This window comes from Hydractinia symbiolongicarpus, chromosome 11, assembly GCF_029227915.1.
Source record: "Hydractinia symbiolongicarpus strain clone_291-10 chromosome 11, HSymV2.1, whole genome shotgun sequence".
NCBI classification, from domain to species: Eukaryota; Metazoa; Cnidaria; class Hydrozoa; order Anthoathecata; family Hydractiniidae; genus Hydractinia; species Hydractinia symbiolongicarpus.
The window spans coordinates 7,784,367-7,806,080 of record NC_079885.1 but is presented as its reverse complement, the minus strand read 5'-3'; the positions used below and the strand labels follow the sequence as shown (position 1 = coordinate 7,806,080).

Below are 21,714 nucleotides of genomic sequence, written 5' to 3'. Positions count from 1 at the left end.
ATGTTTTTTTTGTTTTTTTGAAATAGGCTGAAAAAATGACAACCATGACTGAACGTTTACTACTTTAATTCAGTTGGGTAAATCCGGATTTATTCCCAGGTTTAATAGACTAAATCAATCTACGGTTAATTCAGTTCGTGTTAAACCGGAATTCTCATTCCTTGTTTTTAAAATATTCCTTCTTTCTTAGTTCAGCCATTCTCTTAGCCCTGTTCGGTCTAGAGTTCTTCGAACATATTATGACCTGGGCGCCCCCCCCCCATCAATAACTTTTCATAGGCTTGTTCAAATTGAATCATACTTGGCACACTTATAGTACGTCACAAAAGAAAAAAATGGCGGCAATAAATTTTTGCTTGCGTCAGCACATTTTCTGTGACGTCATCAAAAGCTTGAAATTTGTTTAAAATGCCACCATCTGCTTAAAATTCAATTACTTTAGTTATAGAGCGAATTTTTACATTCTGTTATTAGAATTTAATAAAGTTATTTAACATATTTTCCTGTTTTTACATAGATCGCATGAAAAGTTGCCAAAAATTGCTCGAAAATCCGTTTTTTTCCGATTTTCGGGTAAAACCCAGAAAAAATCGGGAAATCGGATTAATCACGTATCCAAAACATGGAAAATGATTCTTGATGAAACAGAGTTGTGTTGTAAGTTTCAAGTGCTAAGGATAATCCTAACAAGAGTTATTATATTTTCCCCATTATAAGGGTTTCTTTTAGGGGTAGTTTCGAGTGATGGCCAATAACAAGGCCTCTGAAAGACATGGGACCTAAAAATTTGGCATGCAGGTGTCTTATAGATGAATATTGAATTTCAGTAAGTATCATAGCCATGCAGCATAGCGTTAAGGATTTATAAAAAAAACCGACAGGGGAAGGGGGCGGTATTCAGAATTTTTCTTTCACAACAATATTCAGACATTTTTACAAGCATTTTTAAGAATAAAAATTGACGACTGAAATTATTTTGCAAAATTCAATACTTTTCTTGGATAGAACGTGCTATTGTGGATTATCCGCAGCCGCTGAAGAACTTGTTAATTTATTTTCATATAACAAAAGGAATTGCATACGTGTGCATTAAATTCTTTACCAACAAATGGGTCAAGGTGTTAGCTCATCCTGTTTAAAATTATTCCCAATTGCTATAAACAGAATGTTGCACACCGAAACAGCTCGTATATGAATAAACAGATGATAAAAAATTGGGGTGTATAGATAAGACGGTATCTTGTAATGTTAGCCAGTCTGGTAAATTGTGTTAACTTCAGTACGTAGAAATGTTTCTGTAGCACATACCTGTCAAGTTGCAATGTTTACCATAGTAAGGTGGGAAGCACCATTCGCAATGATAAGTGTTGTTTTCAAAGTTTGGAATACACACGCTTCCATGTTCACATATGAACGGATTTAATGTACACATGTTCTAAGTTGAAAATTGTATCTTTAAAGCTCTTATGGTAAAGGTGTTATTTTCAGTAGGAAATATTTAAAATGGCTACAAAGCACTACAAAAAGTTCGAATAGGTATAGCATTCGCAGTAGATAACTTTAGAAAATACAAGGCACGTAGTGTTGGAAAACACTGGGTACAATCTCACCGGAAATACTTTTACTTAAACAGGAAAAATGCTGTCATTTCTGGACATATAACTGTCTTTCAATCATAAATGGTCTTAGCCACAGCACAGGGATAAGAAAAAATGGCGACTGAATTCATTCAAACACAAATACTTCATTTTACACTGAAAACTTTTATAAAGACGATGTAATGGGCTTAAAGTCATTGGTCTTGCACTTACCTTCATTTCATAAAAGTCGTACCATCTATCGCTTCGCACATAATAGTGTTTTGTTATTAAAGTTCCATTCACAAGACCGCAGTTTAAGTTAGATTGTACCTTATTCAAAATGTGAAAACCGGTACATATCAATCTTTCAAGACATTTTGATGCGCATTCCAGTGCTCTCTGGACCACTCCTTTCCAAATCAAATCATCTGACATAAAATTTGCATGCTTTTTAAAGCTAGCCCATCTTGTACTTATGGTAACATTATTTGTAAGTTTAACTACACTAGTATTAGCGTGTCCGTCAACTTTACATTTTACAAACAACAGATACCAAATTAGAAGCAATCGCATGTTTGTTTGTTTTTAAAAGTTTACCGCTTACAAACTAAGCTGATTTGTTAGTATCGTAACTACGTTTAAACCTAGCAAAACAAATATGTGATTTCTATGGATGTTGCTAGGACATTTTGAAACCGTATGAATAAAATAAATCAGAAAAATGAAATCGCATAATAAAAAAATATCAATGGAGACACACTGTCGCTAATGCTGACTAACCTCATGTTAATAATTTAGGTGAAAACAGCAATAATTTATTGAAAATTTAACCTATGATATTATATTTAGTTCCTGCAACAGTACATGAACGACATTCGCTTCTATCTTCACTTACGAAGCAAATGTGACGAAAAGTCAAAGGAAAATATATTCTTTTATACAGAAATGTTTGATGTAAATATTTATTTGTTTCCATTAGATCTATCTATTGTTGCCCGTTTAATTCGTCTTCCTAATTTAAATCAAACCCTTTTACGAGGACTCAACAACTATTCGTCGTCATAAAAAATATACATGTTACACAAAATACAGTCTAACTTTCTGATGAAATGTCAGAATAAATGAATGCGGATGTGCGGAATAAAAATAACTCATCCACATAGTGATGTGTTGTCCCGCTTCCCCTTAATTCAGATCTCTAAATGAAAGTCTAGCCATTTCAAATTAATAACACCTTATCGAGCTGTTGATATTGTTGTTTCTTTGTTTACTATTTTACAAAGATAAATATATATAAAGTTCATTCACCAAAATAACATTTCCTAAAACGTGTAGAAAATTCTTGTTTACAACACATCACTCTTTTGAGAGCGACCATGGGTTCGCAGCCTTGTTTAAGAGATTTAAACATTACATTATATTCACGTAAACCAATCAGACGTAATAAAGAGTGTTTTCTTTAAACCAATCACGTTTTAAGTTTCTTAATAATTACTTCTTTAAAAATTAGAAGTTGAATAAAGCACCTGCTACAACGCCGAGCTTAGAATAATGGAATATTTTCATTTTTTTTTCAGTTTCATATTTTCTTTCTTTTTTTATCCTTTTAGCTAGAGTTTCAGATATTTATGTTAATAACTATGCCGAAACGAAAACAGAAATTATTGCCATCGAATTCACAGCGAAATCGCATCTGACACACAGTTCGCGTTGGATGTGATAAATTCCGGAAAAAATATTGTTCTATGTGATGCACAGTGCGGCGAAATATTGTTGTACGCGCATTGCATTTATGTGGCAACAGGCATGTCACCATGCATAGTTATATTTTCTTTTTAACAAGTACATATATTTTTGGCTATGGCATAAACCGGCCAGTAAAAACTTTTACAATGAAACACTTAATTTAACTGGAGACATTATGCGTAGAAAGATAACAATACAGTAGACTCCCGGTTATTCGAAGCCTCAAGGGGGATAAGAATTTACTTCGAATAACCGGGAGTTCGAATAACTGAAAAATTCGTTTTCCCGCCAGATTTTCAACTTAACCTTAATGGGATGGACTTTTCTTAAGTAATTGAGGCATTGTGGTTCAGTTGAGCGTGTAAACACAAAGAATTTTTACTTTTTGAAGAAAGAATAAATTTGAACAAATTGTTAACAGGTTTTAAAATATGAAAGTTATAAAGAAAATGTATTTAGTAAATACAAGGAGTTCAACTCTTAAAAAAATCTTTAATGCTACATTGTTTTTTACTATCGATGTAGTGTTTTTGACATGTACGTGTTATCATATTTAACTGCTTTCTGATTTCAAGACCATTCTCGTCAAACAAAGACCATCTTTCCAACAATTCTAAGGCCTCTTCCAACTCTGACTGCTTTGGCTTCTTCGGGGGGATGTCATGTGCCTCAATTTCATCATCATCGTCATCTTCGAGATTCGGCGCGTTTTGATCTTTGTCCTCATTAAGTACGATTTCCACGATTTCCTCATCAGTCAATTCAATTGATTTACTCGTGCATACCTCAAAATCAATATCCACAAAATCATCTGCGTTAAAGATGTCGCCGTCAACTTCTCTTTTTTTCAACTCGCTTATGCTGTCAGAAAGAGATTTAAATGGGTCATCAGCATCATTGAGACTCGTGATCTGTGCTTCTTTTGAGATGCCTGCCTTCTTAAAGCAGTTTTTAACGGTTTTTAATGATTTGACCAAGATTTGCATCCCTTCAAGAATGTTAATTTTAGGGACCTCTTTACCGCCGTCAATGAACTTTATTTGACGTTTCACAAGATTTGACCGGTAATATGCCTTCAATGCTCGGATTACACCTTGATCCATGGGCTGGGTCTTAGACGTTGTATTTGGTGGTAGAAAAACTAATTCTACTGCTTTAAGACCAGTGACTTCTGGATGAGCTGGGCAATTGTCAATTATCAAGACAATCTTTCGACCCGCAGTTTCAAATTTAACATCGAGTTTTTTCACATAATCGGTAAAGATTTCAGAATCCATCCAGGCCTTCTTTTGAGCTTTGTACTGACAGGGAAGACTTCTGACTCCTTTGAAACAGCGCGGTGTAACCGATTTTCCGATAACGAACATGGGCAACTTTTCACCTAAGGCATTTCCTGCGGCAAGTCCTGTTAAACGAACTTTGCTGAACTTTCCACCAGCACATCTTTCACCTTTGGCATGATAGGTATTTGTTGGAAGCATCTGGTAGAACAAGCCGAATTCATCAGCATTGAAAATGTCTTGTAAATCATAGCGTGACAAAATGGTTGGCAGGTGTGTTTCTTCCCAGCTTGCTGTCATCCCTGGTGTACAAGACTTTTCCTCTCCAGAAATAATTCTGTAAATGATGTTTTGTCTGTACTTCCATCTGTCTAGCCAGCCTTCTGAAGCTTTAAAATCAGGTTCGTTGAATTGCTTTGCAAAATCCAATGCTTTTTCTCGAATAATTTGACCACTAATCGGCACAGTTCTTTCACGAGCGTTAACGAACCACTTGTAAACTGCTTTATCAATGTTATCGTATTTTCCGGAAGAAAGCTTTTGTCTTTTAACTCCATACTGGCCTGATTCATACTTGGTAAAAATGTCACTTTTATTCTTAACCCAGTATGAAAGTGTGTTAGGTGGGACACCATACTTTTTAGCAATAGACTTTTTAGTTGTTCCTTCTTTTTCAAGCTCTTTCAAAGCAAGATATTTTTCTTTGATCGTCAGAACAGTTTTCTTCCTTGACGTTGTCTGAGCGGTTGCCATCTTTAATGTGGATTTGAAGAACCTTTAAAAAGTTTGTTTATATCCACCCACTTGTTTTTTAATCGAGCTTTCGAAACGTTCGAAAATTAGATGAAACGTTTGAAAATCAAAGGAAACGTTCGAATTTTGAATGATCCTTTTAAAACGTTCGAATGTTATAAAACGAAACGAAACAACACAACAACAAAGCAGTCACACCACCATTAGGACGAAGAAGTGAAAATTACAATGGATCTTGTTTCAATGATAATCAACGAAACACAGCCGATAGAAATCATTCTTATCAAGTATTATGAGAGTAACTCAACCGTTATGGGATATCATGAGTATCAAAAGAAATGGAACGCTGTTATTGGTGAAGTCCTAGAAGCTAAAATGGAACCAACAAACGACATAGACAAATATGCAGTGGCGGTCTGCAAAAAAGGAGATATTGTTGGTCATTTGCCTAAAGGAAAAACAGGAAAATTTGCCAAAACGATATTTTACTTTCTGAAGTCAGAGATGTTGTGTACTTACAAAGTAAAAGTGACAGGGAAAAGAACTAACTTTGGAGATGATAAGGGATTGAGGATCCCCTGTTTGCTTCAATTCTCTGGACCGAAGGAGAATATTGAACTTTTGAAGAAATTGCTTGAAGAGTGTAAATAGCCATGAATATTGAAACCTGATTTTTTGAAGAAAAAAAGTGTTTTAATCGCAGAAAATCAATGTTCTCACTCGACGATCTCCCAATAAGAAAAATTCGAATAACTGAGGGTGACTTAGCCTATAATTGGCCCCAAGGGGAATAAAAATCACTTCGAATAACCGAATTATTCGAATAACTGAAGTTTGAATAACCGAGAGTGTTTTTGCCTGAGTTGGGTAAGCAGATCCAAGGGGAACGCCATCTCAGTTCGAATAACCGAATTATTCGAATAAGTGCAGGTTCGAATAACCGGGAGTCTACTGTACATCGAAAAGGTTTACGTAACAAGAAGAAACAAACTAAACTGCGATATTGGCCATCAATTCGCTGACATCAGCACTGTTTCCTATCAATCTCGCCAAACTTTCATTACAATGGTATATTGACCGACTGCCACGTATACAAAGTTCAATGGAATTTAATAAAGAAAAGCAGATCTTTCTTTTTACCCAGCAGGCTGTCAAATCATATCTCTGTTTCCTTTTCTACGCAATCAAGTCAATTAATCGTTTAAATAAGTGTCTGCATTCACCACTCATACCACCAGTTGCAGCGAAAACGACTGGGTGAAGCTCCCATGCTCAACTCTCCTTTTTACAGGAAAGAGCATGCTGAATATTAAATTTCGACCCACATTCACACAATTCAGGGAGCTTTGAAAGCTCCCAACCATATCTGATACGATCGAGATCCCAAAACTGTTGCTTAGTTAACACGAATCCGTCATCTTTTAAAGGTGACGTTGTCAACCAGATTGATGCCCCGTTTTCACAATTCAAGTCATTTAAACGTTTCTTTTCTGCATCCAAACTTTCTCTAATCTGCGATAACTTCTCCTTATTTCTTCCTTCTTTTTCTGATCTGATCTTCGCCTTTTTAGCAGCATCATTTGCAAGTGTTAATTTACGAATCTGCTTTACAATGTCGGATCTTAAAACTTCCGTCAATATGATAGCGTTGGAGTATTCAGTTTCACAAATCTTTGAAAACATTGGGATACCTAAACCACCCAATTTCGGGGGCAAGGACAACAATCGTCTTTCTATTTCCGAACATATAATACCTCCAGTCAACGCAGGAATAAATTCTAACAAAATGATATTATCCACCTGTTGCAAATAACTGCCAATGTTTAAAATCGTACGCATACAGTAAGTAAGTTTATTCTTGTATCCACTTACAAAACAGCTGTAAGTTTGATCTTCTGAGCCATGTATTCATCTTTAAACACACCCGATCCAAGAACAGCACCAATATGTCTTTTACCTGTTATTGTGATGTTCACACTGCTATCACTGAAAACCATATTTGCTTTTTTCAACAAGTCAGCTTTTACTATTAACCAAGATTTTGTTGCCTCTGGAAGATATCCAAACTTTGGCCCCAGTAAGCAGAGTTGATTCCACCACCGTCTTAATGACTAAACAGCTCTCCAGCGGTAGTAACATTATCAACATAAGCTACTGTCTTTGTTTCGTTGACAACCTCCATAATCATGAATATCATGGGAATTAAGGCAATTGCATAAACAGCCATAGCGATGGGATCACCCTGCGTTGTCCCTTCCTCAGATTTCAGCTCCATTCCTCTTAACACAAATAACCTAGATGCTATAAAATAACAATTGTGCACGAACGTTGAAATTGATGGGCAAATTATCTTTATATTATGTAAGAAAACGTTTCTGTCTACAAAGTTAAAGACATTCACAGCATCCACTAATAACACAGCTTTTATATTCTCATCCTGAAATATGGTGTTCGTTGCATAAACCGCAGCTTCACAGCCTGCTTCATGTCTAGCACATGTCTGCAACGATCCAACCGATGAAATGATATCATCGCGTACAGCAGATCTAACAACTTTGCCCGCGATTCTTCTGAGTACCTCTCCAATACCAATAGGACGAAGCCCTGGGTTCTTATCAAGACGAATCAAACGACATGTTAAGATTGCTTCGAAAATGTTTCACATAAAGTGATAGAACTTTCTTCGAAGTTGTTGGAGGCAAGTATCTTTCTCCATCCATCCGCATCAATTCAAGATGGTCCAGATCCTCCTTTTGTCCTGATCGCTGCTTTCCTAACTGCCTCTGCATCAATGCATTCATAACGAATTTGATGAACGATAGTCTGATAACAAAACATCAGGGCCAGCTTTCTGTGCAGTAGGATGCCTCATCCGTAGGGTAGATAAATTATTTTCATTCAGGGGTAAAATACCATGTTGCATTTTGTTGGTCAACAATTTTATTGCACCGTTAACATTGCCTTTTGCATCTCTGCCGCAAATTTCTTCAATATTTCCGCCAAAGATTTTGGTTTGTTAAAGGATTTTAAATTGTCCTTGATAGTTTGACTTTTCAGAAAAAGTTTCGATGAATGCCCTGCATACCACAATTGCAATCGTCTTTCCAATGCTTTTAGATGATCCTTTGCTTTGCTGTTTTTCAACGGCTTTTGCAGCAGTAAATTAGGCATTGCCATGGTCGCCTTAAACGATATGTTTTTCAACGCTATAATATCAAGCCAATCGTTCATCAGTCTGGTGATCTCATCTATATATCGTTTACCAGCGGTACCAGTAGGTAATAAGAACAAGTTCTTCCTCCAATACACAGTCTTTTCATAGACATCCGATAACGTCCTTTCAAAAATATTGTCATCAAATGATCCCCATTTGTATTTTATGTCTTCTGCATAACAGAATGCCTCAATACACTGAGGTTCAGGTTCTATTGGTGAATGTTTTTATGTTTAAAAGATTGTCCATGTTGTTTCAAACCTTTTTCTGTTCGAAAGGTCCTCTTACAATCTTCACAGCTGAATTTGTAAATAACATCTGAAGTAACGTTTTTTTTTCTTGCAACATATTTTACAACATCTTTTACGAACAAAGTTAACATTGAGTATCAACAAAGATCAAGTTTAATCTTCTCTTTTTCGTATTTGTATACAGAATTTAAATTTCTATATTGATTAAAACAGTTTTGCATAGTTTCGTTAAAACTGATTCATTAAAATTTCCGTTAAAGAAAAGCATCCGCCATCTTCGGAAGACACTACACTCTATAATATAATAATGCTAGTCAATAAAGCTCGTGGAAGAAATCCACTTAGGCAAAAGGTCAGTAAAAATAAGGTTGTTTTAGAAGTTTTTCTGACGTCAGAAGTGCAGTTGAGATAAAAAATTCGCTGAATTTGTTAATTCTTTGTCTGTAATGTGTAGAGGTTGATGCGTTGGTCAAAATAATCATATGTTCTCGACGAACGCCTAAAGAAATATCAGGGTTTAAAAACTTTGATGACGTCAGCAATGGCCCGTCATAACCCAAAAAAAATTATTTAGAAATTTGTATACCTTTTGCCTTTATTGTAGAGATCTTGAAACCTGATCAAGAAAATGTATAGGATCATGTACTTTTGACAAACGGTTACGGAAATACTATGGTTTAATGGTTTTTTGATGACGTCATAAACCCATGCATTCCGAAACGGATTTGGGGACCCAGGTTTGGGGAAAATTACCTAAGTTAGTCCTAGGTGGTCCCTAGTTACCCACGCGTTGAAAAATGATTGACGTCACCACCTCGTTTCCAAGTTATTTGGCCTTAAAGTTTTAAATGTGCTTCATTAATTTAATATAGGATATTGACGTTAAAGTAGTGTTATTGACGTCGCACCGTCACGTCAGAAAATTTAACATATTAGACAAAGTTTTTCGGCGGCATCAAAGGAAAATGACGATATCCACTTTGCCTGTTACAAACAGACAGTGCAGGTGTTTGCAATTACAAGTGCTAACCATACATAATTTCTGATCTAAATTATGTATCAACGCTTTTATTTCTAAAGTTAGTGGTAAAGTTAATGTATCAACGCTTTTATTTCTAAAGTTAGTGGTGTAATAACTTCTTGAAAATATACTGGTACAAGTTAACAAAACGTTGGCGGCTTGAAAAGTTTGTGTTTCCACCGCTTGTTTTTTAGGCAAAAATTTACACATAGCGTATACTTATTAAAAACTTGCTGCATCTCGTTCATACAAAGCTGATTCACCTTTCCAACTATATTTATAGACATCAATCCAGGGTGGTTAACCGGGCTGAAAAAGCTTGATTTTTTCCACTATAAAGGTTAAATATACTGGCCACCTTGTAGTTGAAAAGAGGGGCAAGAGGGTATTTAAGGGGTTCTTTTACAATATTTTGTCCATTAACAAATAATTGAAAATAGTTAAAACTAACAGGAAATTACCAAATTATTTTAAATGAGGTTTGGGGTCGAAGATTGCAGCCCACGAATTTAACTAACGGTTGATCAACCACTTTATAACGGGCTAAGTGAACGTGAATACAATCTACAGTTGTGGTATGTTGAATAACACCTTGCCCATCACTAAAATAAAGCAGTTCAAAGACCGGGGTGTGAAAACAATGTGTTTGGTGACATTGAACAGTCTTCAACAACCACCTGGTTCAATCCATTTCTTCGCATACATTGGTACGTGGCGTTTGTCAATGGCAATCAAAATTGACAATTATCTTTGGTGTCGTATAATGAATAATTTTCACTCGTCACCCTCCTTCAAGGGGGGAATAGGAGTAACTATTGTTAAGCGTTGGAAAAAGAAATTATGGAAAACATCTCGTATAAACAGTGCCTAAAGCACTTTGTATAACTCTGGACTATCACATTTCGTATTGGCTTTTTCTTTTCGCCTTATTTGTGAAACACAAGTTCTTCTCTAGCATAAGTGCTTTTTACAAATACAAAAATAATAGACACTTTTTGTCTTTCATTTTTGAATTTTTATTTTTATCATTACAATGACGATTACGTTTTCATCACTTATTAAGTACAAACCTATTTTGATAATAACATACTTCAATATCAATATGAATGAGCAATATGAAATGATAAAACGTCTTCAACTTCAAACCTAGCCCAATCAGTTTTCTGAATAGACATTTGTGATGTACTGACATGTAATAATATTTCTTATTCATCACGGAATAAAATTCAACCATTTGAAATCAAATTTCCCTCCGTTTCTTATTTCAATTTAAACAGAATTGTTTTTTATAAAGACTCTAAAATGGTAAACTGTCACTTCATTTTTTATTTAAGCACGAAATTACGTCAAAAAATGCAACAAAAGTTTACTCACAATGTTTTTTGTTAAGGCAAAAAATTTGGAGAAAGATCTTGGTCGTGTACAAAAAATTCGGGTAAAATTTTTATATAAAATTTATTAACTGAACCATTTTTACCGTTCTATTCAAAAAGAAATATAAGGGAGTCAAAATAAACTGGGGAAGTTATTATTTCCTAGAAAATGATGACCCTAGGGATAACAATTCACTAGTTTATTATGACTAGGGAGTTATTTTTAACAAGGTTATCTTAACTGGGGGTCATTATTTAGTGGAGTCACAAATTCCGGCGACAGCGGTTTAAATTTTGATATTTTCAAAAAAAGGGGTGTATATCGCGAACCATCACATTTTTGAATTTATTTCCCAAAATATTATTTTTTTAAAAAAAAAATCATTTAACTGCTTTTACTGTGCGCAATTTTAGTCAGTTATTAAAGAGATTTCAAATCTTAGCAGCATGGTTTGTGGTCACAGGCTAAGTAGCATACACCACTTTGGTTTTTCCAAATGTAAAGTAACAACAGATTTGGATGTGTCACTATTGTGAATGTATTGTAGTTGAACCTTTTTAATAGCGAGATAGTTTATGCAGCTTCTGCATTTTGTTGCTTTTGATAACAGCACAAAAATGTAGAAAGTTATGTTAATCTGATGGTACATATGGCAGAAAATGCTTTTATTATTTTTTATCATGCAAAATAAAATATTATGTGCAGTTAAAGCTAAAAGTGTTAAAAATAAGAATTAAATCAGCGTTACTGATATAATAATCAAAAGTCAATGAAAAAGCTAAAAATGCTTCGTAGGATTCGGTTAAAATATCGCCGTCTTCAATGTTGAAGCGGATATGACTCCTCTGACGTTTGACTTAACGTTATGTCCTTCAACAGTAGATAATTTGAGGCCATTTCAGATTGTTTGTACCACTGGTAGGCAATAGTCTTTGCGTTTGATAAAGTCTCCTTACATTTAATAAACATTTCAACCCCGACTTCGTCAGCAGTTGTTAAAATGTATCTTACTTGTACATGCAGGACTTCTGTCAAGGGTTTAGATCCATATTCCGGAACCAAAGTACCAAAAATGTCTAGCTTGGGCAACTCAAAAGAGGTCTGCGAACAGTCTTCAGAGGAACTAGACATTTCTTCGATCCGTAAAACTTTTCATCTGCACTACTCAGTACAATCTTATTTGACTCTCCAAAGATAACTAGACATTTCTTCCATCCGTAAAACTTTTCATCTGCACTACTTAGTACAAGACCAGTGCAGTCAAACTTCCTTGCTGGCATTTTTTTGTTTTTGTTTTTTCTTTTAACGTCATGTTCATACACCTGGATAAACAATGTAAATAAATTATACAGTATGATCAATCTGGTAAAAGAAAGAAAAAACAATTTTTACAGGTAAACGACAAAAAGTGCTTTTTTACTCTCACTCGATACACTCTTTTAAACACAAACAATTTTATCTTAAATTCGGGCAGAAAGACAATAGGTCTATCGTTCTAGAAACAATGAAGGAATATGAGCAACCTAAGGCTGAGGCAAATTCGCCTGGTTCTTCTAAAAAAACGTAGTTCACACACTCCTTATTAAACAGAACCACTTTAAGATTAACATTGTTATGCGCTACTTCTGCGCCATTTTGTAATTTTCACGCCACTTTGTAATTTCTCCGCCACTTTGTAATTTCTGCGCCACTTTGTAACGTCTGCGCCATTTTGTAATTTCTGCGCCACGTTGTAATCAATTTCTCCGCGTAATTGTATATTTTACGAAACTAACACCAACACCAAAAGTTTTCTCGGATAACCGAGAGTTTTCGGTCGACTGAATATAAGAATGAATACAGAATACAAATACGAATTCATCGAATAAAAATCTCAATCCGCTGAATACCAATCTTAATCCACTGAATATAATTGCTAATCATCTGAATTTAAATGTCATTTCACTGAATACAAATTCTCTCTTGTTATTCATTACAGCAAAGCTATAACTGAGGGGAGTCGTACTGGAATCATTGGAAATTTAAAGCCAAGTTTATCTTTCACAATGCTATCATTTTTGCATTTTGATCTTGTTCGCCTAAAATGACTGACAAGAATACAGACAATTCAGAATAAACGATGATGTAATTAAAGAGCGTACGTCCGGTAGATTTTCATTCCACGTACTTTTTGCCCTGTTTTCTTAACAACACGCATCAAAACAACACAATTAACAATCAGATAACATTCTTGCACCTGCATTAACAAGTCCTTGCAGTGCTAATTTGACTTTAATTATTTTTAATTTTCAAATGTTAAAAGCGAAGCAAAAGATTCAGTCGAGTATAACAAGAGAAATTATTATTACCGTCTGTCGCCAAAAAAAGACAAGCATAATTTATTAAATGTTAGTTGATTCATAATTTATTTTGGTGTGGTTTTTAATTGGCATTAGCATCATTTCTGTAAATACTATCCATTTAATGACTTTGGTTCGCAAAAAGGTAAAAAGATAAAATAATGAACTGTTTGATGGTCATTTTACCAATACGCGACATGTGGGGAAAAACGGAGTATGTCAAAAATGCCTTATGATACCTTTATGATCCACAAAATTGTCAGGGGCACCGATAGAGGAGAAATAGCGTATCTTGATTTCTTTTATCTCTTTGCGGATGAGAAGTCATTCCAGTCACAGTTTTTTAGAAAATCCGGCGATCGTGCTTGATGTGATCAAAAAGAGTCATAAATGCGCCTTCTGCGAGATCGATTATGATGATTCTACGATCAAGAATGTCCATCGTGCAGTCAATGGTTCCACGACTCTTGATTCGAAGTATACACTGAGACTAGGTTCAGGTAGGCATTACTGAAATACGATCTATCATGATCAAAAAGTGGTCATTGTGATTACCTTATAGTAGTCACTGCACTTTGACTACATTAGATAGTCAACCTATTAGATATTAAATAAAGTGGGTCGAAAAAAGGGAGAGAAGGATTTTGAAATTTTACCTCCTAAACTGGTAAAAACGCATTTCAAACCATGGTCGACAAAAATTTTGGAGGGACCATGCACCATCCTGGCCCAGTAGGGCGCTACGACCTCTACAGCGGCTCAAGTTTTGCGAAGCCAAATTGTTTGTTCACTGAAAAAGAAGGTCTTGCCACAAACAGGCCGCATTACAAGCATTACTGCTTTTAATTTTAAAAAATTAAAAAGGCACATTTAATCACATGAACGTGATGTTTGGTTGAAACTTCGTTTAATACTCTAAGCACTCTAAATTCTCACCCAGTTCTCCGTTAGTATACAACTACATATATTGATATCAGGTTCGCACTAACCTGTGAGCGTCTTGCCTCAAGTCACTCTAAACATAAGCTGCGGCCATTTCTTGTGCACGCAGCTGAAAGAAAACGGTCTGGAAACGAAATTTCCGGCAATTTAAACAATCGCGAACGCTATTTATTGGATGAAATTAGCACGTGACAAGTCGTTTTCCCAATATAGTTTTGAATAGGTCAAAATAAGAAAAATAGGTCAAAATAAGCGAGAGAAAACAATAACCAAAATTGTCAACCTCGTCCCCAGGACCTGTTAAGCTTTTTATATTTAAAAGCCTTGAACAAGGCCTTAAAATTAAAAAAAGCCGAACAGCTCCTTGGGACGAGGTTGCAAATTTGTTAAAGGAGTTTTAGTATATTTTTTAACTTCTGTATTGCATGGCCATATTTTTTATAAGCTATTGCATGTTTTATTTCCCTTGTCAATCGTTTTGGTATTAAGCTAGCTAGATAGCTAGGTTCTATGGTGGATTTTTTTTAACCCTACCTATAGCTAGTTAGCTGGCCAGCTGAACAAAATATCATTGAACAGAGGGCTTTGTTATTATTCTTTGACATAATTTTGTGTTTCTATGAGTTCCCGTAGGTTTCCAAGAGCAAGATACAACATTTGTTTGTGCTTTACTACAACCAAAAAGTATACAGGTTTTTTTAATTTTAGGACTTTTTCGGGTGAAATTTTGAGGGGTTTCTTAAAACGCTGAACTCGCCCAAAAGCCCTCACTTTCTTGCGGCATTTCTGGCGAATCAGCACCATCGCGAAGAAGAATTGAAATAATAATTTACCAATGCATATTGGATCTTGTGTTTGCAAAAAATCTATAAATGACATTAAATGCCATTATACCCTATGGCCTGGGTCCTGCTTTTTAACCTACCAAAATGCGCCACTTCTATGATTTTCGGGAAAACGTGATTTACGTGGTCAACTCTTCATAAACCAGGACTAAAGATTTCGGAAGATATTGACGTTTTAACTTCAAGCCTGATATATTGAGTAGTTTTTGCTAATTTAGTTCTAATTTAATTCAGATGTGAAAATTTCACCGTGTCCATATATTCCTGTAACCGAAAGTGGTGCAACTATCATGTAGGCTGTATAGGTGATTTATCTCTTCTAATTAGGCAATCAACATGCTTTTTGCTGCCTGTCGCTCTTTTATAAATAGACACAACTATGTTCCTTAGCTTGACCAAAAGTAATTATTTATTGTGCTCAGTTATGTTTAGTTAGTTTTGATTTGAATACACATGCGCTGTGTATGGCTTCTTTGTTTTTGACATGATTGCTAATGATACAGACTGTGACAATACGCCATTTCGGAATTAGCGCAGCCATATTTAATTTTCCCGCAAGTGGTGCAAGTTGAACTTTGAACCCTAATATGGCTAGAGAAAAAATACTCTATTTGTTGTGTCTGTTATTATTTTGTGTTAGGCGAACGCGGTCTGTTAAAACAAATGATGTCTCATATGTTCATTATAATCTTAGATTCAAACAACAAGTTCACGTGTAATAATTAACTTTGAATAACTATATTGGATTTCACCTGACTATACCCTTAAACTTTCTTTCGGATTATGACACACAAAACTTCTGGCTATATTTAAAAGAACTGATACTTGGTCTTGTTATACGGACACGGAATATTATATTGAACCTCTGGCTCTTGAACTTGATCGTTAATTGGACTTAATCTTCTTGGATACGAAAACATGCCCTTAGAAAAGTATGAGGACTTTCTCAAACTCTCTGTGAAGCATTTAACCGACTATTTATCTGTTCGAGGTTTGAACACTTCTGGGAGAAAGGTTGAGCTTGTGGCACGTGCATTTGCAGTCTTTGAATTAAAAATGGACATAATAGCTTCCTCAGAAGAACAACAAATAAAGCTGAGAAGGGATTATAATATGCTTTCAAAACATGAATTGGTAGATCCAAGAGAGATTAAACAGGACAAAAGAATAGACGATATTATAAAGTTGTTACATTAGGAAATATATTTGCATATATTTTACAAAAAAATGACGGACAAAGATTACACTGGCCGTTATAAAGACCAAAAAGGCTACTCATATTGGGACAGTGGGTTTGTAGGACCTATATATATATATACACGAACCAGAGATAAAAAAGGTTTTATTTTTCTGTATTGTACTGTCACAGCATCACAAAGTATGAGTGATACAAAAGAATTGTGGATAGCAATAAAACGAAAAGATGACAAAGGTAGCGAGATTGTGTCAGCTTGGTGCTCATGCATGGCTGGTACATATGAAACCTGCAACCATGTTATTGCTTGCCTTTATAAGGTTGATTATGCAAACACAAAAGGATTATGCAACCCTACATGTACTGAGCAAGCTTGTGCTTGGAATCAAGGGACCAAAAAAGAAATTGTACCAAAGAGAATTTCTGAATTATTTGATCGAAAAAAACTAGCCACATCAAATGAAATTGACAAAACTCCTCGTGAAGAAACGCGAATGAAAGAATTAGAAGCTTTCGATCCAAGAATTGAATCACAAAGGGAAATTGACACTAATAATATATCACAATTTTTAAGAAAAGTGCAGGCGATTAATAGAGACGCTGTACTGTTTAAGTCCATTGAGACACTTTGTACGACAGTTTTGAGTGATTTTTCTAACACAATTGTGCACAACGTAAAAGAAAGGGTGCTTGCAAAAAAGCTAAATACAGAACAGGAAGCGACACAGTTATTGCTGAACGAATTGAGACTTAATGAAAAAATTATTAAAACTGTTGAGAAAGCTACAAGGGGGCAGAACAGTCACTGTGGTATCAAATGCGTCTTGGAAGGCTTACAGCGTCAAAGCATCATGATATTTTTACAAAAATAAACAGTGTGGTAAGAGCAACAGAAGCAATAAAACCAAAAACAACACCACCTGTTGCAAAAACAATTTTTGGAGGACCAGCATTAGTAAGTCAGGCAATAAAATGGGGCAATGAAAATGAAAGTACAGCATTAAAATCATTTTATGCAAAGGAAATATCAAATCATGTTGAATTAAAAGTTCAAAAGTGTGGACTTTTTCTTTTGAAAGAATCGTATATAGTTGCATCCCCAGATGGTATTGCAACATGCAAGTGTCATGGTACAGCATTAATTGAAATAAAATGTCCATATACAATAAGAAATAAAACAATTACAGAAGGTGCTAAGGAATGTCAATTCTTAGCAACAAAAGATGATACTATAAAGTTGTCAAAAACACGGAAATACTATACTCAAACTATTTCTCAAATGGCAATTGCAAACATAGAGAAATGTTACTTTATTGTGTGGACAAACAAAGAACTCTTTATGGAGATTGTAACATTTGATGAGAAACACTGGAAAAACGTGAAAACAAATCTGGAAATATTTTACAAGTCGTTTGTTTGTCCAGCACTTCTTGAATTTAAGCCCCTAACATATTGTGGCAGCTGTGACAATGTACTGTTAGAAGAATGCCAAATTAATGAAAACGAAGAAAGAGAACTTAGTAGTATTCAGTGTGATTTTTTGTGCTGCATGGTTTCACTACAAATGCGAAAACATAACAAGCGAAACAGACACTAACGAATGACTTTGTTCAAAATGCTTGTTGTCATTAGTGGATGCATAGTATATATATATATAACTTTTGTAAATAATACGTGTTATACTACTCTGCTAAAGGTCGTTTTAAATTACCAAATGCACTTATTACCCGTAAAATGTCATTCATAATTGGCAAATACAAAAGACGCTGTTGGTGTTTTAACATTCGAAATTCTTTCATTCTTTTGATAGCTTGCTCAACGTATATACGTACATTAGCTAAGTTGGATGTATTGGTAACATTCTTAGCAACCATTTGATTTCCTTTTGCTGCACTAGTGGGTATACTCAATGTGCACTGCTGCAAGGCTAAGTCGGTTTTGATCTTAAATCCACGGTCTGCCATTACTTGGTCAAAAGGTTCAAGCAATTTTAAAAATCCGGAGTCCCTTACAATATGAATGTCCGAACTCCTTCCACCATATAATGAAGATATCCAGGACACTGTAACATTTGGAGTAATGCACACTAGAAACTTAACTGTACAATGGTGTTTGTAATCACTCCATAAACAAGCCTGCACTTCTAAGGAACTTGGAGTGTCCATAAATACCTCAGAACAATCAATGATAGTTCTTGTTTTCGGAAACAACTTTCTAAAACATTCAGGTAATGTCGCTCTTATTTGACTTCTTGACGGCCATATTATAAGGGTAGATAATTCTTTGGACATTAGTTTAATCCATGTAATAAAAATTTGTGATACTTTTCCACTTGAAATTTGAAATCTATGTGCCAAATCATCATTTAAAAGATTCATCCTTAGTTTCATTAGGGTCAGCAACATTTCTTGTTCAAGAGAAAGCTTTCTCTTTGGTCCAGACTTTGTAATAGGCAAAAGTACTGGATCAATGTTGAAGTCAGGTGATGCCAACAATGACTGGGCAAGTTCGACAGAGGATGCTCTTTTTCGGAGACGTAGAGTTTTTTTTTGACCATCCCAAAAATTCATTATAGCTGCCTTTGGCTTCAGCAAGTCAAAAATGGCTTTAAACATTTCAGGGCCTTCAAGACCTGTGAAGGTACACACATCACACTCAAGCGTAATATGTGCAAACTGAACAGGTATGGGCTCTGGTTCTTGATCCTCTGTGTTACAACCAATATCCTTTGTTAATGAGCCAATGTCATTTAAACTTCCTTCTGGATTTAATGCACAATAAGAATGCTCTTCAAAGGGTGATCCAATTTCAAACATTTTTTTCTTAATTTCAGTGTTTTTTTTGACATTCTGAAGCACTACGTTTATGTGGACTTCTGGATTTTGGTGTTGGTAATGTGTTTGTGCTAACGGTCAAAAACAATGTTGGATTTTCTTTTGTGGGTTTGCCATGAAAAAAATGAATTGAACAAACATGGTGGTTTTTAGGAAGGTTCTTTTCAGATGTAATGTCTTTCCTTCCTTTTAATATCTGGTGAACCCAGCAGCTCTAACATCCTTGTCTTTGGGCAAACTGTGCATGACTATGTTTCCCTTAACATTACTGTATTTAATCATACGTTCTTGATATCTGTTGTCATTATCGCACACGCCTATGACACAACGGGTGTGTTTACCCATCTTTAAAAGTTTGATCCAAACGAAAATATCTTGCTACACAAGTTCGTATCAATCCAATAATTATTTACAGTTAAATCGTTGTCCAAGAAGATAGTCCAATGCCGTTTCAAGTCAAAATTTTCCAAAACAATAATCAAAATCTTTGTTTACACGTGTGTTCACCTTGATATCTCATTTAAATCTCACTAAAATGGTTGTTCACTATGTTAGTCCGTCGGGTTCATTGTTCAACTTGCACCACTTGCGGAAAAATTAAATATGGCTGCGCTAATTCCGAAATGGCGTATGCTGCATGAATGTGCTTTATTATTGTTCTAGATATAGTTATAAGGCTGTGGCAACATCTTTTAATGAGGGAGATCAGATGACTCAATCAATTCTTAATCACATTTTATTACTCACTATCCAATGAACTTTCCTCTATTTGGTCCCCTTGTCAAGACGTTGCGGTTTAAACAAAAAAATGGCTACTTGAAGTCTTGTGTAGCTGCATTACGAAAAACAATGAATTGATGCAAATCTATTGCTGTACACCACCAAATGCTAATGTATTTAGAACACAAAAAAGATTTTTATTTTTATTTGCTATGGAAGTAGTTTAATTTTATCAATGGAAAATATTCGATTTTTGGTGAGACTATCAGTGAAGCGCGTGGCGTTATAAATAACAGTGGAGATCTTTTTTATTGTTGATGATATACCTTATCTTATGTGCAACAAGTTGAAAGTATTATCTTTTGCAAAACAGTTCAATTAATTTTTCATGAAAGGATTTTTTCTATTTGTTCATCAGGGTTGATGATTTGCTTTTTTCACGGTGTGCCAATAGAATAATTAGGCTTTTTTTGTTCATGTAGATGATTTATGACTTCAAGCGTTTAACTGAGTTGGATGTTTACCTCTGTTTTCAACAGCATTTATCTAAAAATGCAGCGAAAATCATCAGATTGCAACCCCCTTAGCTTCATATTGATTGTATTTGGTGGAGAAAATAAGTTGCGCAGCTACATGTGACGGTGAGATGCACTTTTTTTCCTTTTTATTAATTTCAAAACTAGTCTGGCTTTGCCTTAATGAGAATTCATGTGAAACAACAGTGTTTTCAAAAACATTGGCTACATCTTTTCTCTTCTTTTTGTAAAAGTCAAACCAATAGTTTTTCTTTTAGCGAAATATCGATTTTGATGCTGCTAACCTGTTCAAAAATTTTGGCAAAAAGACCTTTGTCCAAATGTGTTGCACTGGTCACCCACGACTCACTGTCTGCTCAAGTGAAGACGTGATTGTTTCTCAGAACACACCTTTATTACTTTATACAATTTTATACATATAATATTTAAATGCTTATAAATTACATAATATGAGTGGAAATCGTTCCGAAACACGATCTTCAAACAAACAAGAAGATGAATCTATCCTTGAAGAACAAACAGTAAGTTTACGTCTGAGCAAGTCTAAGTTAGGTTAAAAGCTCAACAACAGACCATTGTAAGCTTTATAAAGCTGCAAGAGGAAATATTTGAACGAAACCTAAAAGAAATTCGCAATGAGATAAGGAGTAAAAATCTCGATATTACCAAGGACATCATTGAAGTCGTAAAAAATAAAATCAAAGAACTTGGTAATACGCATCACGAACATATAGATATGCTGCACGAGAAGATGTCGGAGTTGGAAGACAGAAACAAGAGAAACAATCTGAGATTTAAAAATGTGGCGGAATCCGAGAACGAAACATGGGAAGACAGTGAAAATAAAATTCCAAACGTTATAACAACCAGGCTTGGTATAAAAACAGATTTACCTATCAAATGCGCTCATAGAACTGGAAAAAAGAGGCAGGCAAGAAAAGAACAATTGTAGCAAAATTTTTATATTACAAGGACTAAGACAGACAGTTTGCAATCATACGTTCAAAATATGTGCAAGGTAAGGAACCCGTTTATGTCAACGAAGATTTCTCCCAATGCAAATTAACAATTAGGAAAGCGAAAG

The 21,714-nt window shown here is 35.0% G+C and overlaps 2 protein-coding genes across 2 annotated transcripts; both read right to left on the bottom strand.

Annotated features, from left to right (window-relative positions):
- Positions 1–781: 781 nt before the first annotated feature.
- On the bottom strand, positions 782–2,153 carry LOC130614152 (uncharacterized). The gene is made up of 2 exons (XM_057435559.1): positions 1,812–2,153; positions 782–1,435 (listed from the first exon to the last, which is right to left on the bottom strand). The coding sequence occupies exons 1-2, from the start codon at positions 2,151–2,153 to the stop codon at positions 1,277–1,279; spliced, it is 501 nt and encodes a 166-aa protein (XP_057291542.1). The 3' UTR covers positions 782–1,276.
- Positions 2,154–3,370: 1,217 nt separating this feature from the next.
- LOC130613399 (tigger transposable element-derived protein 4-like) lies at positions 3,371–5,359 on the bottom strand. The gene is made up of 2 exons (XM_057434750.1): positions 3,841–5,359; positions 3,371–3,411 (listed from the first exon to the last, which is right to left on the bottom strand). Exons 1-2 carry the CDS (start codon positions 5,357–5,359, stop codon positions 3,371–3,373), a joined length of 1,560 nt encoding a protein of 519 aa, XP_057290733.1.
- Positions 5,360–21,714: the final 16,355 nt, after the last annotated feature.

Bases quoted from the DNA above. Each gene is read 5' to 3' on its own strand.
- LOC130614152 (XM_057435559.1), bottom strand. From the start codon at position 2,153: ATGCGATTGCTTCTAATTTGGTATCTGTTGTTTGTAAAATGTAAAGTT. The intron at 1,436-1,811 runs GTAAGTGCAAGA...TTTTCAACTTAG, and splicing joins ACGACTTTTATGAAATGAAG to AACATGTGTACATTAAATCC.
- LOC130613399 (XM_057434750.1), bottom strand. From the start codon at position 5,359: ATGGCAACCGCTCAGACAACGTCAAGGAAGAAAACTGTTCTGACGATC. The intron at 3,412-3,840 runs GTAAAAAACAAT...CTTGTTAAAAAG, and splicing joins TCAAAAACACTACATCGATA to AAAATATAACTATGCATGGT.